At 34.1% G+C, this 25,791-nt stretch overlaps 1 protein-coding gene across 4 annotated transcripts in view; it reads left to right on the top strand.

Moving 5' to 3' along the window:
- The window catches only part of CCDC91 (coiled-coil domain containing 91), a 362,303-nt gene that overhangs the window by 95,046 nt on the left and 241,466 nt on the right, over positions 1–25,791 (top strand). For 3 of the 4 annotated variants that reach the window (XR_013967309.1, XM_080812002.1, XM_080812003.1), the window contains exons 4-6: positions 16,501–16,658; positions 17,601–17,804; positions 18,552–18,656. Coding sequence is in view for 3 of the 4 variants with exons in the window: in XM_080812002.1 (XP_080668128.1) it covers positions 16,501–16,658; positions 17,601–17,804; positions 18,552–18,656 (467 nt within the window). In the remaining variant the exon portion in view is untranslated. Of the gene's footprint in view, positions 1–15,295; positions 15,385–16,500; positions 16,659–17,600; positions 17,805–18,551; positions 18,657–25,791 lie in introns of all 4 variants that reach the window. The other variant, XM_080812004.1, reaches the window with a different exon arrangement.

Below are 25,791 nucleotides of genomic sequence, written 5' to 3'. Positions count from 1 at the left end.
TGACGGCTGGTTTTCATGAATTTAATTTAAAGTAAAAAAAAATACTGAAATAAAAAATTAAACTTTCAGGCTCTTGTTTTTTGGATTCTGGTAATTACTGTGTGTCTACTACAAATACATTGTCTGTTTTAATGTACTTAAATCTTGTACCGTCACTAATGTATTTGCTATAGCTTAATCAAATATGATGATGTCCAATGGGCTTATGTTAAAAGTATTTTTTACATCCATAAAATATGTAAATCATACACTTATATTCACTATCAATGAGAACATTTGGTATCTTTACACTAATTGAGTACTATTCGTATATAATTCTTATAATTTTTGAATTACATTTCTTCAGAAAGAAAAGGCATTGTTGTTGGTCATGGTAGTACTGTTCAGAGTTTAAACCTGATGTCATTTTGGATTCATTGGGTGTAAATCAAAAAAGTATATTTATTCCCTGGATTCTTTTATGGTTAAAGTGAACTAAATAGACAGTTATACTTCACAGTGTGTAACAAAAATAATTAGTTGTCTTTTTTCTCTTGATGGGAAAGATCTAAATTAGAAGAATTGTTTACTTCTGAAAAGTAGTTCAGACTTTTATGTTTCTGCCCATGAAGTGGTAAACAGCTGGGCTTGATGGATAGGCTGTAATTTTTGCCTTATTCAGACTGCTTAGTCAGTCTCTTAGGTTTTTGAGTCTGAATTAGTCTCTCAGTTTCCTGGGACAACTGAATTTTAAAGTTTTCATTGAAGCACAATGTTTTTCTAAGTCTAGCAGTATGTGTAACTGGTTAAATTTAGTTTGGAAAAGCTCCTAATTGTTTTGCTTATTGCAAATATTAATTGACTTCTTTATATTACAAAAAAGGAAAAAAATCTAATGTAATAGGATCCATACCATAAGCTTTTCTTCATGAAATGTATATATATTTTATAGGTTAATATTTTGCTTATTACATAAGTAGTTTAGAGAAATTTTACCTTTTTGATTTTAGATTTTTAATTTTATAATTGTCTTACTTACCTGCTAAGATTTATGGGAAATTAAGTTTCAGAGATGTGCTATTAGTTTTCCTAAAGGCTACTTGAAGCCATATTTCATTAGCTCCTAGCTTATAGTGATCTATTTACAGGTTTGGTAAAAAAAATATAAACACTTTTACATAAAACTATGTAAGGTAGACATTAAAATTAGTGAATGTTTTAGAACTGAAACAACCTTATGTTCAAATATATTTCTATAAGAAAAAGCTACAAACTCATCTTTTTTAAAGTAATTAAACATTTAAGAGATTTATAAATGACTTACTGTGATAAAGGGAATTTCTCATACTCACCATGAATGCTATAGATGCTATGCCAATTAAGTTACAGATTTTCTTTTCAGTGGGGTTAATTATTTTTGGTATCTCAAACGCTTTGTCTTGAAATGGCTTTGGTTTTGGTTAGTACAGTTGTTTAGCTTTAGCAAAAGCTAAATAAATTGCATTGGTTAGTACTGTTGGTTACATTCTTCTGTTTAGTGCATCAGCTCCCCCCTCCTTTGTTTTCACTTCTGTATCAAACTAGTTCAGATTTATATCACATCTCATGTAAATTATTACAAATACTGTCTTAACTGGCATCATTTCTCCTAATTCATCCTGTACATGGTTTCTAGAATAGTCTTTATACAGTAGAGTTCAAAACCCCTACGGTCTTTTGTCTAACTTTCAAAATCCACTCTTGTCTGGTGATGGCCATTGTTGACTTTCCACTCACTGTTACCCTTGAAATACCAGTGGTCCAGTAAAACTGAAATTACTTGCTCTTCCCAGCATATTTTTCCTAGTGGGTTCCTACCTCTCTGCTTCTTAGTTTTTCCTTTTGTTCTCCAGCTGGGATGGTCTCCATTACTGCATGTTCAAGTCACATGGTTCTTTCAAGGCTTGGTTTAAATGTCTCTTTCTCCACTGAGCTTTCCTCAGTCAACTTTTTCAACCCCCTCAATTCCTGCCAAATATGGAAATGACCTTTCCTTTCTATCAATTGCTGTTTTATTTCACCTGTGGCATTTTATACTGTCAGCTCTTCTCTTTTAGGTTGATGATTATGACAGTGGATACCCCTGGTTTTTTCCCCACTTCTCGAACCCTTTTGCATTCTTCACTTCATTATCATCTTTTTTCTTCCTGTCTCTTAAAAATTGTTTTTTTCTAATGTTCTGTCCATGACTCTTTTATTTTTTCACTGGTGAAATCTTTTATTTGAGGATATTTTGGTTTGTGCTTTTATTTTGTCCCTTCTTTAGAGCTTCGGACTTAAATTTTCAACTGCTCTTTGGCTCTTTCTATCTGGCTGGTCCCTTAGGTAACTTAAAGTCAACATAACTAAAACTTACCTCCCTTTCTACTGCTTTAAACCTGCACACTTCTCATATTTCTTTTCTCGCTTAATAAAACCAGCATTCAACCAGGTGTACCAGCCAGATAACTGTTATTCTTAAGTTTCTCTCTTTTTCTAAATTTGTTACAACTAGTTGACTGAGACCTCTGTAATCACCATATTTCTTTTGAGCTTTTTACTTTTCATTTATGCTGTAGAATTTGCTGTCCCCTAAACTGCAGTTTCATGTCTCTGTAGCTTTTTTTTTTTTTTTTTAATGTAGTTGACATACAGTGTTCATACGCTCTTCCCTTTGCCTGGGAAGTACTAGTAAGAAGCTCTGTGACCTGGCCAAGTTAAATTAGCCTTTTCATTACCTGTTTCCTTATCTGTAAAATGGTAATGATACTTGCTCAGAAGTATTCTGAAGATTAAGTGTGAATACACACACACACACACACACACACACACGTATATTATATAACCTACACTGTATAGCTATCCATTCATATATATGAAAGCTATTTAATTATGGGTACATACATATGATTCAAGATTATAATAAATACTATTAATGATTAAATGAGTATGTCTGCCTGAGATGGTGCTATTTAAATATTAACTTTCCCCCTTCTCTTGCTTTTCCTTTATCTGACAAGCTATATGTCATATTTTATGTCTACCTAGGGATCATGTCCTTTGTGAGGCTTTTCATATAAAGATAGAATAATCCTTTTCTTCTTATACTTAATCTTCTACATCTTCTATTACGTGTTATACTAATTTGTTTATATGTATCCTCACTACAACATGATCTTTAGGATGGAAAACTGTCTTATTTATTTTTTTATCCTCTTTTTATAAAGCCTCTAGATATGGCATGTATGAAATCCATCAAGTTACATGCTAAATTCTGTACTCCTATGAGTGTATGGACCTTCCTGGAAAGAAAGTTCATAGCTCCTTTTAGACTCTCAGAGTTACCTGTTACTTAAAGAAGGCAAATACTCATAGCCACATGATATGCATGCTTATACTCTGGAGTGATTTTCTCTTTGTCTAAATATATGTATATATAGTATTGAACCATTTGTGTTAGTCTCAAAAATTAGGGATGTTAGTCTAAAAAAATTAGGCTTAGCTTAAAATATGGTACATCATATCTCTCCTTATAGAGCTTATTTTTCTCTACCTGCCATGTTTGGGTTTTATTGGGAATATAAACAGAGGGAATGCAAGTAAATGCTTTGAAGATGGTAAATCTCCAAACATATTTAATTTTTTAAAAAAAAATTTTTGTCTCAGAAAGCATTGTGATATGAGCAGGTTGTAGTGTAGGGATGCCTAGGTGGCTCAGTAAGTTAAGCATCTGCCTTCGGCTCAGGTCATGATGCCAGCATCCTGGGATCGAGTCCTGCATCCGGCTCCCTGGTCAGCAGGGAGCCTGCTTCTCCCTCTCCCTGCTGCTCTCCCTGCTTGTGCTCTCTCTCTCTCTCTGACAAATAAGTAAAATCTTAAAAACAAAACAAAAAAAAAAAAACCCCAAACTTAAAAAAATAGTAAACAATCAGTGTACACAACAAGAACAGAAGGTATATAACTCCTTTTTTTTAGGATTTGACCTGTTTGAGCTAAGAGTCATGCTCTTAGCATGTTGATAATACTAGAAGATCTTAGTAGGACAGTTTGATAATCTTACAAAATTGAATGTAATGTATGGGACAGCATTTTAGAGAGGTTCAGAAAGTATTCTTTTTCTTACATCTTTTGTGTGAAGAGAAAACATTTTAGATAATTTTTCTCTATTATTTACCCTTTTTTCCTCCCTCAGCTATTTCTATTAGGTCCTTAACTTTGTCCTTACACACATCTCTCATTTGAAATTACCATCTGGCTTTGTGTTTTATGGTTTACTTCGCACTGAAACACTGCTTTCACAACCAAAAACTGGCTATAAAAAACATTCTGTCTGTAAAGTAATGATATTCTGTTTTATTCTAGATGTTATTTATGTTGGACGGGTAATAGATAATAGAGAATTCTTTTTTATAATCTAGATGTCTATGATTATGATGGTTGGGATATTGGATTAGAGGAACATATAAATTGATTAATGACTTATACCTCTTTATGATCATCTTCTTTTTTACATTTATTTATTTACTTATTGTTTATTTATTTCTTTATTTTTGAATAAGCATTATCACTTTTATTTTTTAAATTCTAGTACTGTTAATATACAGTGTTATATTGGTTTCAGGTATACAATACTATGATTCAACAATTCTATACATTACTCAGTGCTAATCATGATAAATGTACTCTTTTTTTAATATTCTTTTTTAACTTTTTAAAAATTTAATTTAATTTTATTTTTTCGTGTTCCAAAATTCATTGTTCATGCACCACACCCAGTGTCCCATGCAATAACTGCCCTCCTTAATACCCACCACTAGTATGAGCATCTTTCTGTTAAAAACAATTGCCAATTAATGATTAAAGAGTCACACAAACTTTAAGATATTCTATGCAATATGGCTTTCTCTTTAAGTTGGGAGAATTGTACAGTCCAATTTTCCATCTGTGTTTGTCTTTTCATTTATTCTTTACTTTGTTCAAGAAAAGAGTTTAAGTATTGGGGTATATGTTGACAATAGTCTGTTTGGTCCAATTAAATTGAAAGGTTTTTACCCATTAAGGACTTTTGGGAAGTATTAGAGTATTATGTATTATGTGGACATGGTATTTGTAACACCATGGTTCAACCAGAGAAGCAGAACCAGTAGTAGATATATAAAGAGATACTGCAAGTAATTGGTTTGTATGATTTGGGGGGTGGGCTAGGCAAGTCTGAAATCCATAGGGTAGGCATCAGGAAGGCCAGATTCAAACTGTCAGGCACAGGTTGAAGCTGCAGCTCAGGGCAGAACTTCTTCAAGTAAAAACCTCAGCTCTGCTTTTAAAGACTTTCAACAATTATAAATAAATAAATAAATTTATTTATTGTAGAGAGAGAGGAGGGGGCAGGGGCAAAGAGAGAGGGGGGAGGGGAAGCCCACTCCAGGTTGAGCACAGAGCCTGAGGTGTGGGGCTCGATCTTACAACCCTGAGATCATGAACTGGGCCAAAACCAAGAGTCTGATGTTTAACCAACTGAGCCCCCTAGGTGCCCCAAGACATTTTAGAGGCACATTTTGATGATTTCTCTTTTTTAGAAGTAATCAAGCTGCATGTTATTGTTTCAATTGTTTGTTTTTTTCCAAGTTTACTATTGTTAATACATTTAAGCCTCTCGCCTCTTTAGATTCATATAATCTACAGGTTGCCCACTGTTTTCACTTGGATGTCTCTTAGACATTCTAAATGTCCTTCTCAAAAGATACATCTTTTGGTTTACACTTTCTGGCTTTCTTCCCCTGGAAACATGATGAAGTGGAATGTCTTCCTTGTTACCAGGCAATAGTGCTTGGATTGAAAAATGATCCTGATAAATAAATTATGTCTTCTCTAGGAGCTCTCTGAATGAGCTACATTATTTGGTTGGAGAGCATAGTTTTGGACTTTCCTGGTATGTTAAATTTTGTAATGAAACATGTCTGTTTTGAGACCCTAGTAGCAATGTCCATAAGATTGTTTTAAGAGATACCGATTCTTATGGGGATTGTAGCTACCTTCTAAGCTAAGATGGGCCTCACTCTGACCTGTGAGGATCGTGTCTACTTGCCCATGAGGTGGGAATTGGGTTCTAACACTCCCTGCTTTTTACCCTTTGTGATTATGCCCTTTTGTACTTAATGTCTATCTATAGAAATAGTCATCATCAGTTGGTTTTTCTTCATCTCTGCAAACAATGGGTAGCCTTAGTTTTTGTGACTTGTGTGTGCTGCGATGAAAGTAGCACAGTGTTATGCATGGTCAACAATGAGGATTAAATAAAGGTAGGTTATTTACTCTGAAATAATGTTTTTGTTTGTTTGGTTGGTTTTGTTTTGTTTTGTTTTTTCCTTAATTTACCTGAGCTTTGGACCCAGCTTCCATAGACTGGGGAGCCAAAAACTTCCTCAGCGTATCAGTTTAGTATATTGCTTTAACTTAAATTGTGACTTTTTTTTCCCTTCCTCTTTGGAAATGGTTTAGAATTTGCCTATGTTTGGTAACCTTGTGCAAGCACTAGTTGGAAGAAAAAAACATGTCAGATAGTAACTTGGCTTAAAGGTATATTTATGGTTCTGAGATATTTCTTCCATATTTTTCAAAGTTATTAGAGTCATTAGATAATTCTATCTGCATTTTGTTAGCATGTTTCTCTCTTTATTTTTAGTATTTCTTGGATGATGTGGGATTTTTTTCCTGCAATGATAATGAAGAAGTAGTGGGGATTTAAATAGATTATTTTTTAATGTCCCTGTCCAAAAAATTTTATTTATGTGGTATGAATTTGTGTTGACCATTCTAGTGATGGATTATGATGATTCTCTGAATATAAAGATTCTATCTCTCTTTTATAAATTAAAACATAGTTTTTTTTAGTCATCTGCATAATTCCAAAAATTGCTCATTACAATTTGTGGTATATGGTGTTGCCAAAATAGCTCTTAGGAACACACTATTATTCCTCAAAGAGGCAAGGAGAGGTGGAGCCTGTATTTCTAAGATACTCTGGAGACTAATTGAAAGTAAATTGGTAAAAATGTATCAATTTTGTAATCCTTCTTTTGCTGAGAAAATGGGCATTCCTATTGCTTGTGTTCCTGTAGCTTAGCCTTTTTGAAGCTATTATGTTTTTCTCCGAAAGTCTGTAACCTGGATAGCCTTGGTAATATCTTGTAATCCATTAAATAATAAATCAAGGGTTATTTCTTGGAGAGAACCTTCTTGGATAGAGGTAATACTTTTCTAAACACTGATTTTAATCCTGGTTTCTGCCATTTAAAGAAACCCAACCTATCCATTTGTTTTACATCTGCTAACAAACCTTCATATTTAGATATACTATTTAGATTTTCCTTAATTTTTGCATAATTTTCCATAACTGAATGATTAATTTACATGAGTGGAGTGCACAGTCTCAGCAATGAGCCCTGAACCAGAAGTAGTGGGTTCATACATAGACCTGAAAATAAATTAGGATATCAGAGGATTTCAGTGCAATGACAGTTTGTAAAAGGTAATCGTCAGCTTCTGTGAGATGAAGAGATGGTGAAAAGGAAGGGCCTCGGTTGGATAAAAGAATGTCTGAATGAAAATTAAGGTCCAAAAATATTTTTTAAGTTAAAAGTTGTAAAAACTTTTATCATTTTATTAGTGTTCTCCTTGTGAATTGTTAAGCATCAGTGGAGATTAACAGATTTCTTTGGGTATAGTTAAAAGTGCATGAGTATTTACACCTGTTTCTTGTTTAGACTTTACAAGAGTTTTTATGCTTATGTAAACAAAACAGAGTTGACCACAGGCAAAATTACTGGAAAAAAGTTGCATACTGTTTGGAAACTTGGTCCTCCTTTGGTTATGCAGTGTTCTGACATAGTAGGCTTTTTTGTGTTTTAGAAGAGGTCTGTCAATGAAAAATGATATGTCCAGTGACTTTGCTGATTACTGTTTCAAAGTGAAAGATGCAGAACTGCCATTCATTGCATTTTTGATTAGCTTTATAGCTACAAAAGAGTGTATGCTGACCTTGTACTCTCTGTTTTAGAAAACCAAGGATTTCACATTTGAAATGAAGCAAATTGTGTCTGTACTCTTGCTAAAGATTTAAAAGCAAGCAAACAAACAAAATACCCAAAGAAATAAAATTGTGTAGGTTTCTGCTTTTAAAAAATTAGCTTTTTATGTGGAGAACGGTGCTGTTGGGTACACTTGATCTTATAAAGATTTTTGACATGAAGCGTGGTACCAGTCAACTTTTTTTTTTTTTTTTTTAAGATTTTATTTTTTCATTTGAGAGAGAGAGAGAGAACACAAGCAGTGGGGAGAGGCAGAGGGAGAAGCAGTCTCCCTACCAAGCCATCCAGGAGCCCGATGTGGGGCTAGATCCCAGAACCTGAAGATCATGACCTGAGCTGAAGGCAGACACCCAACCACCTGAGCCACCCAGAGGCCCCCAATCAACTTTTAATGGACCAAAGAATACTGTAGCAGTTTGAAACTTGAGAGTTGTATTTTAATGGCTAGGTGAGAAGATAATTATATTTTACATTTGGGATTCGTAATTTTCTATTAAGCTTAAAAATTCCCATTTGTTAAGCAGGCATATATAAAATGTGTACCATCATTATTGTTGAATAATAATTTTGGTCTATATATGTGGACAGTATTTACCAATATGTGGCTTTTTTTAAGGTAAATTACTATTATTAAATAGTCACCTAAAATGTAGGGAAGATGTGTGAATTCTAGCATAGTGGAAAACTTAGAGGCTTAACTGAAAATATCTTGTTTCTACTTAGAGAGTAATACAGTTATGTGTTCTCTTTTTTTTTTCACAGCACAACTCATTTGTTTTCCCATTTTATTTTTAAAATAGGATGTGGATTATGATATATTCAGTAAACATCTATATTATTTAGTTAAACAAATTCATGAAAATCCCACTAATACCTCGTAAGCTGAAAGCACATGTAAATTCTAGGCATTTTAGGCTCAACGTTCCTAGTTTCTGGAATGTGTATTGACATTAGCAGGATGCCAGAGAAGCTCATGCCTTCAAATATTGTATTTATTGGTGGTTGCTGATTCTTGACATCTTTTCATAAAAGCATAACTTATTTTAGTAAACTAGTTGGTCCCTCTTTATCTTTAGTTTGAGTTAGAGTTTTTCCCATCTTACTTATGTAGAGCAAATTTTGATCAGCAGGTTAATGTAGCTCAGGAGGGTTGAGAAATACAACCAGTAAGGGCACTGAAACAAGACATCTAAAGAATTAAATTTTTAGGCATATGTAATTATTTTTTTCTTTGTTATATTTGCAAATTGCACTCATGAACCTGCCATTTAAAAACTAGAACATTACCAATTCTAGTATTCTTCTTCTGTCCTATTCCTATATTTTCTTCTAAAAAGAACCACTATCTTAAATTTTGAGTTATGTTTTCCTCACTTTTGTAAAATACAATTTTATGGTATATGTGTATATATCTCTAAAGAGTTTTATGTGCCTTATAAAAATAGGTTAATACATGTGAACTCCCTACGATTTACTTTTTTCCTCCCAAACTTAGTTTCTACGAGTCCTCCCTTTTGTTGCATATACCTGTAGTTTCTTTATGTTCACTGATGTAAAATATTCCAATATATGATTATGCCACAGCTCATTTAGCTCTTCAACTGTCAGTGGGTATTTAGGCTGTTGCCACTTATTTGCCATCATGAACAGTATCACTAGAAGTATTCCCGTATGTGGTTTTAGTGATACCGAGTCTTTATTCAGCCACTTTGCAAAGAGAAGACTTTTGTTTAGACCAGGTATTTTTTTCCCTTAAGAGCAGTACTTTGGATCTCTTGTTTATTTTCTATTATATAATTTCCCTCCCACCTTTTGCTCTTCCTTTTATTTTGACTTCAGAAAAGCTGTAAGAAATGGACAAGTGATTCCCATCTGTCTTTCATCGATTCTCTTCAGATGTTACATGTTACCATATTTGCTTTGTATTTATCCTTTTTTCCTTCCTCCTCATTTTCTTATTTTTTTCTTCCTCTTCTTCTTCTCCTCACTATTTGTTTAGCATTCATTTTGTTCTTTACACTGAGGACGTATAGTCAAAATACTATGTCCCAAACAAAGTTGGATTAGTTTTTGCCCCCCACCCCAACCCCTCTCACACTTCATGGTGTGATAAGAGTATTCGTTTGAAATATGGTTTAGTTCATTTATTACTCTTTGTATATTATTTTAGGATTCAATCCCCTTATTCCCTTGCTTGTTGATTTTATTTTTATTTTATTGAGTATGTGAAACATTAACATGGTTCCAAAAATCAGAACCATATTAAAAAACTATACTCAGAAAAGGTATTTCCACCATTCCTTTCTTCTGTCTTTCTACTTCATGCCACCTGTCTTTCACCTATTATCTCAGTAGTTTTGGTTTTCTTCTCCCTGTGTTTATGACAAATACAAATGAGCAGGTGCCTATGTCTGTGTCTCTTCATATATTTAAGGACTGTTTGTATATCTTATTTTTTGGTGAATTGTCTGTTCACATTTTTGCCCGTTATTCTATTGGCTTTTTTTTTTCCTTCTAATTTTTTCCTTTTAAGTTTTAAGCATTTTTTTACATATTAGAAATATTAACCATTACTTGTGATACATATTCTACATATTTTTTAGTTTATCAGCTTTTTAAAGTTTTGTTGAGGATAATTTTTGTACCCCAAAATTTGTATATATGCTATAGTCAAATTTGCCAGGTTTTTTTTTTTTTTTTTTAACTGTATCTAGAATCGAGTTATGGTTAAAAAGCCCTTTCTTATACCCAAGGTAAAAAGGAACTCACTCATAGTTTAAGAGAAACTACACACACACACACACACACACACACACACATCCTTATATGGTCTAATTTTTTAAATATTTGGATCTCTGATCAATTTAGAGTTTATTTTTTTGTCTGTAGTGTGAAGTATGAGTCTAATTTCATCTTTTCCCAAATGGCTATCCCTTGTCCTTGCACTGTTTATTAATAAGCCCATCTTTGCCTTAGTGATTTGAAATGCCACTTTTATCATATATCTAATTTCATACTATTGTGGACTTTCTGGTATATTCTTCTGGTCTGTTTACTGCTGCACCAAATGAATACACTGTTTTATTTATAAAGCGTTTATCATATGTGCTAATATAATATAAAATACAGTATGTCTTAATAAGGTCAGTAGTACGTTTTAATATAGTTTAATTTATTACAATGAGGGGGTAGTATCCTCCTTATACTTTTTCATTTTTAGTATTTGCCTGCCCATATTTGCATTTTTGCTTTTCTGTGTGACATTTAATGTCCATTTGTCTAGTTCACTTATAAAAAAGCTTATTGCTACTTTTATTGGAATTATATTAGGACTATAAATTAACTAAGGGAGGATTGGCATCTTTATGATGTTTAGTTTCCCTATCCAATTTCAAGAGACCTTTTCCTTTGTTCAGGTCTATCCTTGGGTCTTTCAGAGTGTTTTAAAGTTTTTGTCATATTTCCACTTAAATTTGTAACTATTTTGTCTTCTTTCTATGGAAAATAGTACTCTTCTGTACCATTATATACTCTAAGTGGTTAATTGTTTTTACTGGTAAATACTATTTTCTATATGCTGTGTTTAAGTTTATATCCTGCTACTTTACTGAATGTATGTGTTGTTTTAGTTAGTAGGAACATGAAATAGTTTTCCTCCTTTCCTATTTTTATGCTTGTATATAATTTCTCTTGTCTAACCTTATTGCCTTATACCTTTAGTGGAATGTTCAGTGGCACAGAGATAGTAGTGATCCTTGTTTTGCTCTTGTTCATATAGGAAACAACTTTAGTTTTTCCCTAGTAGTTAATTAACCTGCTGACTTTAGGACTAAGGCCTATATCATGTTAAGGAAGTGTCCATCAATTCCTGTTTTCTGGAGTGTTTTTAACAGATATGGGTATTCAGTTTTATCAGAAGCATTTTTAAAGTCTTGGAAATAATTATATAATTTTTCTCTTGACATATATTAATATGGAATATTTTGTTAATGAATTCCTTAATAGTGAACCAGCCTTGCATTACTGGAACAAGTCTGAGTTGTTCATTGCATGTCATTCTCTCAATATGGTATTGGATTCTTTTACTAATATTTTATTTACAACTTTGTCATTATTTATAAGTGATACTCTAAACATCTCTAATGGTTCTTTTTGTACTATCTTTATCAAGCTTAGCTATCAGTGTTATGTTAATGTTATATAATGCTAATGAAATTTTGACATTTTCCTTTACTTTCAATGTTCAGCAACAGTTTTAGAGCATTGGAATTATCCATTCTTCGAATTTTTGGTAGAAATTTTCTTGAGTGCTTTACCCGTGGGTTAGGTGCCTAACTTTTTCCCAAGGGCAGTTGTTCTATTTTTTGAGTGGTTTTTTTTGTTTGTTTGTTTGTTTTTTTTAGCTCTAATCAGAACAACTTCTGTAAGCTGTATTTCTGTGGAAATTGCTTATTTTATCTAGATTTTCAAATTTACTTAGAAGTCTACGAAGAAGTTTTATTACTAAAAAATTGTTCTGTTTTAATTATTTTCTCCTTGTCATTTGTGTATTTTTGCTTCCTCTTTTATTTTTAATAACTACTTTTTTTTAAAAGAAATTCAGGATTTTTTCTTTTAGAAATTCAGGATTTTGATTACTTGGATTTACTTTTCTTCTTAATCTACTTCTATATCTGCATTATCTTTGTTTTCTTTATTGTGCTTTTAAAATTTTCTTTATTGTTTCTTTTTAGTTTATGATCTGGGAATTTAATTCATTGATTTTTTTGAAAATTGATTGAAGTGTTCAAGACTATAGATTTTTTCCTAATCATTGCTTTATTTGTATCCCATTATATATATAATGTTTTAATTATAGTTAATTTTTAGAAATTCTGTCATATGTTGATAGTGGGACATTTAAATTATATTATGATTGGGTGGTAATGGAGCAGGTGAAAAGATTCCTGGATAGGCTTGCTTTGATGGTTGACAAATGATAATTTCAGTGGCAGCTTCCATTTACTGAATATTTACCATGTATCTGGTACAATGTAGTGATTATATACATCATCTGAGTTAACCTGTATAGCTTTGTTTTGAGCTACACATTATTTCCCCATTTTCAGAAGAAGAAACAGTGGCTTAGAGGAGTTTGTGTAATTTGCCCAAGGCTGCATAAACGAGTGAGTTGTTATTGTTTGAATTTGAATCCATTATTGACTCCACACCTATGCCTTTTACTTAGGCAGCATATTGTGAGGTCACAGAGGTATTAAACAGTATGGCATAATTAGAACTGTTAGTAGCACAGTGTGACTGGAGTGAAGTTGGCACTTAATGGTATCGTTTCTGGCTTGGGCAAATAGTTCTTTGAGGCACTGTTAACTAAGATGGAAAACATGAAGCAAAACAGCTTTATGTAAGATAATGGGTAAGTTTGAGATACTTCCTGGACAGCTAAATGGAACTGTCTGGTACTTGAGTACATGGATCTGGAGATCTGCATGTGGTTTGTGCTTAGAGATGTGAATTTAGGTGTCATTAGCTTACAAGTCATAATCTAAATAATGGATTTTCAAAGTGGTAATGTGGACATTGGGAAGGTCAGAGGATGTAGGGAACAATGAAACTTAAGATTGAGTGGAGAAAGAATCTGAAAAGAAAACAAGGACAAAATAGTCAAACTATTAGGAGGAAGTCTAGGAGATAATGGTATTGCAAGCACCAAAGGAGGAGGTTCAGGAACAGGGAGGGTTGCTAGTAGCAGGTGCTCCTGAGAACTAAAGAATGATCAAGTAAGAAGTGTTCATTTGATTAATAGTAACTGAAAGGTAAATTAATGTCTTAAGTGATGGGTCCAGTGGAGTGATAAAGGGTGGGAGAGGAAGAAAAAAGATGGAAACAAATCATTTGTTTTGGTTATAAAGGGAAAGTGTGATAGGGTGGCAGTAGCTGGTGGAATTATGAGGTTGCAGTCACAAGTGTGAGGTCCCCCTCTTCCTGTTTTCCTCCCTCAACCTCTCCCTTCCTCTTTCCCTTATATATCTCTTTCCTCTTACAGTCCCTCTTTCCTCGCGTTATTCTACCTACTTTTCCTTCTTTTTCTGAAATGATGTACTTGACCATTTAACGTTATAGGATGAGAATTTAATTCGGGACAATATTTATGTCTTAGAATATGGCTACAAATATGAGTGACATATAAAGAGATGTTAAAATGTTCAGGTATTAGATCAGACTGATATTTTTAAAAAGATTTTTATTTATTTATTTGAGAAAGAGAGAGTGAGAGAGAGAGAGCATACAAGCAAGGAGAGGGGAAGAGGGAAGGGGAGAAGCAGACTCCCTGCTGAGCAGAGAGCCTGATGTGGGGCTTGATCCCAGTACCCTGGGATCATGACCCGAGCCGAAGGCAGATGCTCAACTGACTGAGCCACCCAGGCGCCCCAGATCAGAATGATATTTTTAAGAGTTTCTTGAACCCAGGATCATAGTCACATGTACCCTTCTGCCCAGAAATAAACATAATTGTCCAAAAAATTGTAATGATCTTTGAAGTAATAATGAAAATGATATCAACACAGTGCTAAATGTTTTACATATTTTAGTCAATTTAAGTCTCATCAGCAACACTATGCCAATTTTACAGGCAAGAAAACTAAGGGAAGTTTAACTTGCCAGTTGTCTTACACCTGGTATGACAATATGGTTCTGGAGTCTATGCTGTTAATTACAAGTTTGTATTCCCTTTACTGTACTATAGTACTTATTTTCATGCCTTTAAAAGTTCATTAGGAATATTTTTATTATAAATTATAGTTCAGAATTAGAATTAGACTATTCTGACATTTTAGAGATATATGTTAGCATACAGACTAGTGAAGATTAGAAAAAATAATTTCTGGAAAAGATATATCGAGTACAAACATGAATTGAAATTCCAGCTTTCTGTATTTTAGTTAAAATAGTGAAATGTCTGTGGGACAAGGTTAGAATACCTTATCCAATATGGCACAGTTTTCTGTATTTTAGTTAAAATAGTGAAATGTCTGTGGGACAAGGTTAGAATACCTTATCCAGTATGGCACATAGTGTCTTAAAAACTTGGTATCTTGACATAGTAATAGTATATATAAGAAAATTGAATGATCCCATAGGGTGGCCAATCAGAAATTGATATATTCCTTAGTTTTTAAATATCTAATGACCTCATACATATCTTTCTTTAGGGAAAAGTGCAATTTCCATTGTGAGCTGCCTTCCAGAATTTATGGTAGAACTTCGCTGACGTTTCTACTGATGCCAATGTGGAATAAAGGTCTATATAATTTAGAAAGTGAAAATGTATAAATGCATTATTGCTAAAAGTGATTTAGTCTTCTTAAACTTTAAAACACATAATACAAATATATTTGAGTTTTTAGAAAGAAATTTGAAAATATAGTAGTAATATGTATAATATTTTAATTTTGCTCTTTTTGGTGTCTTGTCTTATTTCATCTTGGCAGTCAGCTTTCTTTTCATGACCTTTGTATTTAAGCCTAATCATAATCTAATAATATTTGGTTGTCAAACTAATTATAGGATTCTCTTTCAACATTACTTTTTTATAGAAACAAGTCAGTAAACTAAAATTGATTTTCAACAAAGTCTTTTGCCTGTTACAAGGAAGTTAACACAGAGGAAGTTGGATTAGCTACTTTTTAATTTAATTTTATTTATTTTTTTGAAGATTTTGTTTATTTATTTGAGAGAGAGCATGTGCTGTGGAGATGGGTAGGGGCAGAGGCAGAGGGAGAGAGAGAATCTGAAGCAGACTTCCTGTTTGTTGAACTGAATGTGGTGCTTGATCTCATGACCCTGAGATCATGATCTTAGCTGAAATCAAGAGTCAGGTGCTTAACCAACTAAGCCACCCAGGCGCCTTGGATTAGCTCTTTTAAGGTTATTATTCTTCCTTTTAGCTCAGTTTATTGTAATACATATTTAATTGATTTGACTTGCCTACTGGGTCATAAGGTCATTGAGTACATGAACTCATCCGTCTTGTTCACTGTATCTTCTCCGTGTTTCGTGCTTGTGCTGGGCACTAGTAGGTATGCTAGTGCTTTTTCTTGACTGAATAAATGGATAATACATTTGAATACTTTCTCTCAGTTGGAAATGCACTACTTATGGTAATGTGTTTTTATGTAAACACTAAGACATTAGTAAACTGTTTTGTTGCCTGGATCTCATGTGGAAATGTCATGATAAATTTAGAAATACTAGTTTTAGATTTTAGATAGTGATCCCTGAGGAATAGGTATAGGATCTTTGTTTCATTGCCTTTACTTCCCTTACCCTTTTCCCTCTCCTTCCCTCTACTCTCTTTGTTCCTTTCAATTCATTCTTGACTTTCTCTTGGATAATCCTGTATTTGTTTTGTCTTTAGTATCTGGAGTCCATCTTTCTCCAGCTTCTCCTGAGATTATACTGGACCATGACCATGCTCCTTCAGTTGGCTGCCTCTCTTCTGAGCCCATCATTTCATCACCAGAGAATGCACACACAGACAACAGCATTGTCAGTCAAACCGTTCCTAAAGCACAGGTAAAGACAAGTGTATTTTTGTAAGTTTACATACTAAAAAAAATTACAGCCTGCTTTAAATGAAGCTTTTCTGATTTTTTTTAACTTATTTTTCTGAAAAATATTTTTATAGATATTTTAACTTTGAGGCTAATAGCTAGAATTCAAAAAACTGAATAATATGTTTGTTTTGTGGCATAATTGCAAAGTATTTAAGTAGCCATAGTTACCAAAATACAGTTTAAGTGTATCATTTATTAAAATTGACTTAGCTTTGCATTTCAAATCTTCAAAACTTCAAAAGGAAAAATAATTACAAAAAAATAATTATTTCTCTTTTCAGGGATGCTTACCCTGCCTTTTTTAGGTACTAGAGTGTTCATTTCAATTTTAGAGTAAAAACCAAAAAGATAGCAGTCCATAGGGTTTATTCATTCAAATATTTATTGATCCAGACATTGGGCTAAATGCTGCAATTAGTCCAGATTTCCAAAGTACAGCACACAATCTTGAGTCACTTGTTACCTGCCTGTACTAGAGAATGATTGATGATCAATTAGTGGTTATTAAGAAATTTCAAATTCTGATTTACAATTTAAAAAATATACAAATTCTGGATGTTTGTATAAATTTAAGAACTGGTGAGTATCAGATGTGTCCATACTTAATTATATGCTTTCAAGCATAAGAAAATGTTTCAAGTTTTTTAGTGCTTTGCTTGCAAAATAATAAATGCTTTAGAATCTAAAGTTTAGAAGAAATTTTGTTTCTTAGCTGCGAAGATCAGGTTGTTGTAACAATTTGAGGTCTTCTGTTGATTTACTTAAAGGGTGAAATAATTTCAGAACCTTTGCTCCAACTTAATTTCCAAATGTGGTTTCTGGTGCCCTTTGGATGTTTTCATTATTGGTGCAGTGTAAACTTTTCCCTTTTGTGTATTTTTTTTTTTTTAATGTGGTTTAGATTCAGCAATCAACACACACTCATCTGGATATCTCACTTTTTCCATTGGGTTTAAATGATGAGAAAAGTAATGGAACAATTGCTCTTGTGGATGATTCTGAGGATCCTGGAGCCAATGTATCAAACATACAGCTTCAGCAAAAAATTTCAAGTCTGGAGATTAAACTCAAAGTTTCTGAAGAAGAAAAACAGAGAATTAAAAAGGTATATTTACATTTGCCTAAAAAAATAAATGTTTGAATTGCATGGACTCGAAATCTGATACAGTCCCAATCTCTGATTAAAAACTCATGAGTGGAAGAAGATGCTTTCTTCCCTTGGCTATAGATTTCAATGACTTTTAAGAGTTTATCACTTAGAAAAGTCTTTGATAAAGAATGATTAGTCTTAGATACATACTTTTAAAGATGAACATCTCCTACCATATTTTTTCCTATAATGCTTTTCTTCTGATTTATTTTTATTTACTTTGAAAACAGGTAGTGGTGTATTTCTTATACAGATTAGATTTTTGAAACATTGACTTGTCCCTATGGGAAGTTAGGTGGCATGGGATATTTGACAAGATTACTTAGCTATACAGCTGTTTTGTTAAATTATTTATGTTCTCATTTCTCTTTCCTATAAATATATCTACAAAAAGACCTTTGCAAATTTATAGAAAGTATATAAAGATATGTAGAGATTACAGTTAGCTTAGGTGCTATTCACTTATTAGTGTGAATAATTTTAGTGTTATATCAGTGTTAATACAGGTCTGGAAATGAGAGTGGGGCATATAATCTGTAATAGTGTTGAGCTTCAAACCATACTTCCTATTAGTTCTTTCCTTACCAAATATTTTCTGGTGTGTTCATTGAAAAAACTGAATATATCTGGTGTGTTCATTGGAAAACAATATATTTTATGCCATTAAATATTACAAAATTTATGCTTGGATTTTTCTTTTAGGATGTGGAATCATTGATGGAAAAGCATAGTGTCTTAGAAAAAGATTTCCTTAAAGAAAAAGAGCAAGAGGCCATTTCGTTTCAAGATAGATACAAAGAACTTCAGGTAAACCTTGTGAATTTAAAATTTAATATGCAGGCCCTTTGCAGAAACATGTAAAATAATTTCAAAAAGTGTTTAATAAATACTTAATGAAGGATCAGGTGCTTGCTTCAATTTGTAAAATATTGACCAGCAATGGATGAAATTAATGATAAATGCCATTTTGAAAAATATGCATTTGGGAGAAGCAATGAGGGTTAGTTGAGACTCTGGTGAAAGCTATGGTTTCTGATGGATAAAACTTAGAAATTGATATTCTGATTTTTCTTACTGTGATTACATTTGAAGAGTTTGAAATCCTGTAACTTCCAAAGTAAGATATTTAACTTTTTTCATAAATTGTAATCAATGTCTCTTCTCCCCAGATTTCCTTAATAAACTTCTGTAGTCTTTCCCATCCCAATAAATGGCAGCTCTGTATTTCCAGTTATTAAGGATGATACCCACATTTACCCCATGTTTGTTCCTTTATCACAACTTGTCGGCTCTACCTTCAAAATGCCCAGGTTTTGATTGTTTGTCCTTAAGTCACTGCTACTCCCCTATTCTAAGCCATCCTTACTTCTCCCGTGGAATACTAAAGGATCTTCTAACTAATCTTTTTGCTTCTGTCATTGCCCACTTACAGACCATTCTCCACTTTGCAGCCACTGTGATCTGTCTAATACTTACAGCTGATCATGTCCTTTCTCTGCTCTGAAACCTTCATGGCTTCTCATCTCACCCAAATTAAAAGCCAAGTAAGTCCTTAGAATGGTTTGCAAGGCACTGCATTCTCTTTTATCCCCTCTCCCTATCTTTCCCCCACTTCTTTCTCCTCAGTCATTTTGCCTTATCCCTATGTCTGGAACACTCTTCCCTCAGTTCCCTCCATGGTTTTCTTTTTTATATCATTCAGGTGCCTGTGCAAATATCACCGTATCAGAGAAGATCCCTGTCAACCTTCCCATATTCTGTTTTGTTTTTCTCCATAGCACTTTCTACATCTGACAAACTATATATTTACTTGTTTATTTGCCTAGATCATTTTAATGGTCTCCTAAGTAGTCTTCTAGCCTCTATCCTTGCTCTTCTTTCTAATGAGTTTTTATTTCAGCAGGTAATGTTTTTAAAAATGTAAATCAAATCATTTCCCAACCTCAATTCTCAGTCTCCTTCCAATGTAAATCTTCTGGCTTTTCCAATTTTTCCAGTGACTGACTTACACTGAACTTCTTACTTATTAAGGTCCAGGTGAATGTGTGAGTCTATGTTGGAGAGGGCATTCCTTGCCTGTTGGAGTGGCAACAGGCAAGGAAAGGAAATTGTTTGTGATTCATTCACAGTCTCTGACTGGATGGCTCTTCTATCTGCAAAACTCTTGCAAGAAAAGAAAAAAAGAAAAGAAAACTTGAAAATAAGGGAAAGGGAGAGCTGTGTTCTTTCAGTGTCTTATGGGGATTTTGTTTAATAGACTTTGGATTATTTAGGAGAATGTACTTTATTTGACTCACTGTTTACTATTGATTGTAAGTCTCAGCTGTATTTTTCTTTTTTTAAAGATTTTATTTATTTATTTGACAGAGGGAGATACAGTGAGAGAGGGAACACATGCAGGGGCAGTGGGAGAGAGAAAAGCAGGCTTCCCACCAAGCAGGGAGCCTGATGCGGGGCCCGATCCCAGGACCCTGGGACTATGACCTGAGCTGAAGGCAGACGCTTAATGACTGAACCACCCAGGCGCCCCAAGTCTCAACTATATTGACATTACATGTTAGTTAATTTTTTCCCCAGAAGAACATTAAGTCATTTCTGTTAACTTCAAAAATACTCTTACTGCCATGTAGGACATTGGCAAGTTTTGTCTCCAACCTAGCACTCTTTCTTAGTCTAACACACCATTATTTAAATTTTATTTATATACACACACACACACATATATGTATATATGTATATATCATATATATGATATATATATATTTTCAAATGCTCTTTGAACCAGTCTTAACATCCAATTCCTTCAGTCTTAAACATAAGTTAATTCATTTATTAATAAGTGAGTAGAATAAATCTTTGGCCTATGTTCAGTTTATATTTACGTGAGTCATATTTTAATGTTTTGAATATTATACTTTTAACAACGGACTGAACTCTAGCTTCCTTCAAATACCTGCTCAAGTGCTACCTTCTTGTGGTTGCTTTCCTTGACCATGCAATAGAGAATAAGACACTGTAAATGCTCAGCATTTCCTAGCTACCTTTCCTTGCTTTTTTCCTCCTCCTCATTTATTCACCTGTTATTTGGTTTTAATTTGGTGGTTTTGTATTTTCTCCCACCGATTTTTATGAAATTAAGAACTTTCTTTCCCAGTGCCTAGAGCCATATCTGGCATATAGTATGGGCTCACGTAATATTCTTGAATGAATGAATGAATGATTTTACTAATATAATGCAGCCTGTTCCCCAAAGGCTAATTGTGTTGTGTACAGCCACACTTACCAGCCCCATACTGGAATTACCGTGCTTATCGGAAGATGCGATACTGAATACTGAGAGAACTTTATATATTTTTTTCTGCCTATAATGAGTAACTTATTCTGGGCCCTGTAGTGAGACATATATCTTTGCAAACTCAGTTTCAGTTTCTCAGTCTACTAATGAGAACAGTAAAGTAATATACTTGAGATACCATCTAAGACCTCACAGACACTTTGAGCTTTTCATAGTAAAGACCAATATAAATCCCAAGTGGCATTATCATGGCGGTTGAACTGCTTTTATTATTAACAGGGATAATAGAAAAGTAACAAGTTGAGTCCTCAAAACTCAAATTCAATTTAAAAAGATTTTTTATAGGAAGCGTTACTTCCAAAGAAAACTTTTTTCAGATGGTTTTACTTCCACGCCAGGAAGGGTCTCTCTCCTTTTTATACCACGTGAATAAAAGGGTAACTGACTTATGGAGTATCTTACCACCTTGGGCACGTAAGTGATAGAAAAATGTACTAGGAGGTCTCATAACCAAACTGAACCAAAAGGCAAACACGCTATTTAGCAAAGCTTTTTGTTATTGTTGTTAGAGCTCTCTCTATAGGTCTTTGTTGTTCTGTACATGGTTTCTTTTTTTTCTTTTTAAGATTTTATTTATTTATTTGACAGAGATCACAAGCAGGCAGAGAGGCAGGCGGAGAGAGAGAGAGGGAAGCAGGCTCCCCGCTGAGCAGAGAGCCCGATGCGGGGCTCGATCCTAGGACCCTGAGATCATGACCTGAGCCGAAGGCAGAGGCTTTAACCCACTGAGCCACCCAGGCGCCTCTGTACATGATTTCTTCAGTCTGTTTTCTTCCTGCTGTTCAGTTTGAATAATTTTTATTGTTCTATCTTGTAGCTTACCAAGTCTGCTTTTGAGTCAATTCTTTGCTATTTATTTTGTATTTTTCAGTTTTAAAATTTCTATTTGGTTCTTCATTTTTTAAAAAGTTTTTATTTATTTTTGTGAGAGAGAGAGAGGGAGAGCGAATGGGAAAAAGAGAGTGAGTAGGAGCAGTGGGGAGGGGCAGAGGGAGAAGCAGGCTCCCCGAGAGCAGGAAGCCGAGTGTGGGACTCGATCTCAGGACCCTGAGATCATGACCTGAACTGAAGGCAGACGCTTAACCAACTGAACCACCCAGGCACCCATTGTTTGGTTCTTTATATGTTCTATCTTTTTGCGAAACTTTCTTCTTTTCCTCATGTTTTAATCATGTTCATAATTACTTATTTAAGCAACTTTATGAGAGTTGCCTTTAAAATCCTTGTCAATCATCTAACATTGGTGTGAGCTTATTGCTCTTTGTTCATGGTCTTTTCTTATTCAAGTTGAGGTTTTCCTGATTCTTGGTATGATGAGTGGTTTTAATTATATCCTATGCATTTTGGGTCTTTCATATGACTCCTTGGGTCTTTTAAATCTGATATTTTAACGGGTCTCCTGACACTGCATAGTTGGGGGAAGGTAGATGCCACTTTGTTATTTTCAGGTTCACATTTCCTCCTTAGCTGCCATTGACCTTCTGGATCAGAAAGGTACCTCTTAATCCTGGGAAAAAGTGGGATTTCAAGCCCCTCATCAGCCTTGGCTGATACTGCCCTGGTTGGCAGGAGGAACATGGGGTGGTGAAGCCTCGGATGGCTGAGTTCTGAGTCCTCACTCAGCTTTTTCTGACACAGGAAAGGAGGGAGAAAGAGCCTCCTTATGTCTGGTTGAGGATTCAAGTCCAAAAAATGCCTCCCTACTTGGTTTTCTCTGCTGTTAGCTAGAGGGCAGCGAGGGTGGGATGGGAAACTTCCCTACAGCTGGTCAAGGTGGAAGTCTGGGCTTAGCATTTTGGCCTTGGCTCACAGAGATATGATGTGGGGTCATATTTTTTTTTCCATGGGTTTGGCTGTCATCAGGCCATTTATTATCTACAATTTTTTTGTTTTGCTGAATTGGGCCTTCTGTGGGCCTTTGGCTAGAGAGGAAGGGCTTTTCTTGGGGTTTTTGTTTGTGCCCACCGGTATTTCCTGGTTGCTGCCCGTGCCAGTACCCGGTTTGGGATGTATGAGGCTAAAGAAAATTCAACAGTACTGAATGCGTCATGCCCTTTTTTCCCAGGTCCCTAGACCTCTCTTCTTGCCACCTTCTAGAATCATCATGCATTTGTTTTAAAATATAATGTCTAGGTGTTTTTGCTGCATTTATTGAAAAAATAGGGAGGAATGAATCTACTTCATCTTAGTCTTTAAGTGTACTAGAAAAGAACATTCTAAATTTTAAATATTCTTTGTTGTAGCTACAGCAGGAAACTAACTTCAGTCTTAAAATATATTAACTTAAAGCAGATATTTTGAGTAGATTTTTTTGAGGAAATAGTTTACATAGTCAGTTTTTGGAGTCCTTGTAAATAGAGGAAGGGCAAATAAAAATATGGATAACTCAAACTGGGAAATAACTCATAGGTCTCTATTTTTGCTTTGTACTTATCAAGTTTGTGCATGTACTTTCTGGAAATGTATTTTCAATAAAAATATTTAAATTATGTTGTACAGACCAGCTTCATTAAGAGTTTAGAAAATCTTGGGCTTCACTATTTGATCTCCTTTTTTGTAATCCAGTTCTTTCTGGGGTTATAGCCCTTTTTTCCAAACTGATAACAAAGCTAGTTCAGACTGATAACTTTTTAGGAATAAGAGATGTTATTTATTTACTTTTTTAAAAAAGATTTTATTTTTTTATTCATCAGAGAGAGAGTGAGTGAGCACAAGCAGGGGGAGCTGCAGGCAGAGGGAGCTGCAGGCAGAGGGAAAAGCAGTCTTCCTGCTGAGCAAGGAGCCTGATGCAGGAGTCAATCCCAGGGTCCTGGGATCATGACCTGAGCTGAAGGCAGACGCTTAACTGACTGAGCCACCCAGGAGTCCCAGGAGTAAGAGATGTTATTAAATTTGTGTCAGAAGAGGCCACTGTATGCCAAATATTTATATAGGGTGAAATATTAGCAAAAGTGAGTTTTAAAGAGTGGATACTTATTAAATTTCTTCCTTGAATTTATGGCTTGTCAGTCATTCTTCAGATATCTGAAAATCAATGTATTTTTCTGAAGAATATGCAATCCATATATTTTTCTATATTAAGACATATAATCTACAGATCTTTTAAATATTTGTGGAGCTTAATGAAATAGAAAAAGTTTTCTTTTATTTATGATGACAGAGATAATATATTTGGTGCCTATCTCTCTGTGGTATCTTAAGTAAAAATATTCAGGAATACAAAGTGAGAGTACTGATGAGACTAGATTAAATTAGCTGAGAAGCCTTTCTCTTTAAAAATGTTAGTATGCTTATGTGTTTATAAGAATAGTATGTTTATTGTGGAAAATATGGAAAATTCAGAGAAATAAAAATAAAACAAAATTCGTACATTTTCATCACCATAAACAATCCAGGTATTTTCATAGGATCTCAAAGTGGAGTGTTTAATTTTTCAGTTTTGCAAACAAATCTACCTCTACTTAGATCATTGTTGGGTCTGCCTTTGTTAAGATTTTAGTCTAACCAGAGAAAGAATAATTAATAAACGTAATGTTTGTAAAACCTTAAATAAACTTTTTTTTTTAAAAGACAACAGTAACTATTGCAGAGAACTCTAACAGTGTTGTTTTATGCGATATGGTCTAATTACGAGGATAGGTGGGGGGTGTGAATGTGCCTATAACAGAAGGAAATAAGGAACACTGTGAACTCCGCCGTACAATGGGGGTGTGCACTACCTCTCCTTTCCTGTTCTGTCCAGGGTGTGTAGCCCAAGCAGAGGAAGAAAAATGAGTCATGCTGGGTTTGTCAGAGGTAGCTATTTAAAGGACTTTTCATGAATCTTGAGAAGAGAACTCATCTTAGTACAACTTGGATTCCAGTTTCTTTTGTCTTCTTTTTCTGACTCCCATAGCAAATTGGTCTGCCTGTGTGATGAGCACTGAAGAAACTTGGCAGCTTATCAGGTTGTAGCTGATAATAAAAATGCTGCCACATTTAAAAAATTGAATTAGCAGATACAGCTGGTTATAAAATTATCATCTCTGAGAGTTGTCAGAATCGGCAGCTATGGCTAACTTTGGGAATTTTCTGTATAAACTTTTTAAAGACTGGGCCTGTTCTTCCAAATGCCATTTCTTATTGAAATGCCTCTTGGTTATAGTATGTCGATTATTCTGTTTGAGAATTAAAACAAAACAAAAGAAAAACAATTATGTGAAAATACAGTGTTTCATTTAATAGTGTTTAAATTGACCTCATAAATGGATTTATACTGCTTCATTCTGTTGCTGATTTCACAGGTTATATTAATTAAATAATAAATATCATTCTTTTTTTCTTTTTAAAGAATTTATTTATTTAGAGAAAGAGGATGTGAGCAAGGGGAGGAGAGGTAGATTCAGAGGGAGAGAGAGAATCTCAGGCAGACTCTGTGCTGAGCGTGGAGCCCTACCTGGGACTCAGTCTCACAACCTCATGATCATGACCTGAGCTGAAAATGATATCAGATGCTCAACCGACTGAGCCACCCAGGTGCCCCAAATAGATATTATTCTTAATGTTTTTTGTGTACTTTTCAGAGTGAATGCTAGTCAGGTGTTGGAC

Source organism: Martes martes (assembly GCF_963455335.1).
Source record: "Martes martes genome assembly, chromosome: 8".
Classification (NCBI taxonomy): Eukaryota; Metazoa; Chordata; class Mammalia; order Carnivora; family Mustelidae; genus Martes; species Martes martes.
This window is presented reverse-complemented; position numbering and strand designations above follow the sequence as displayed.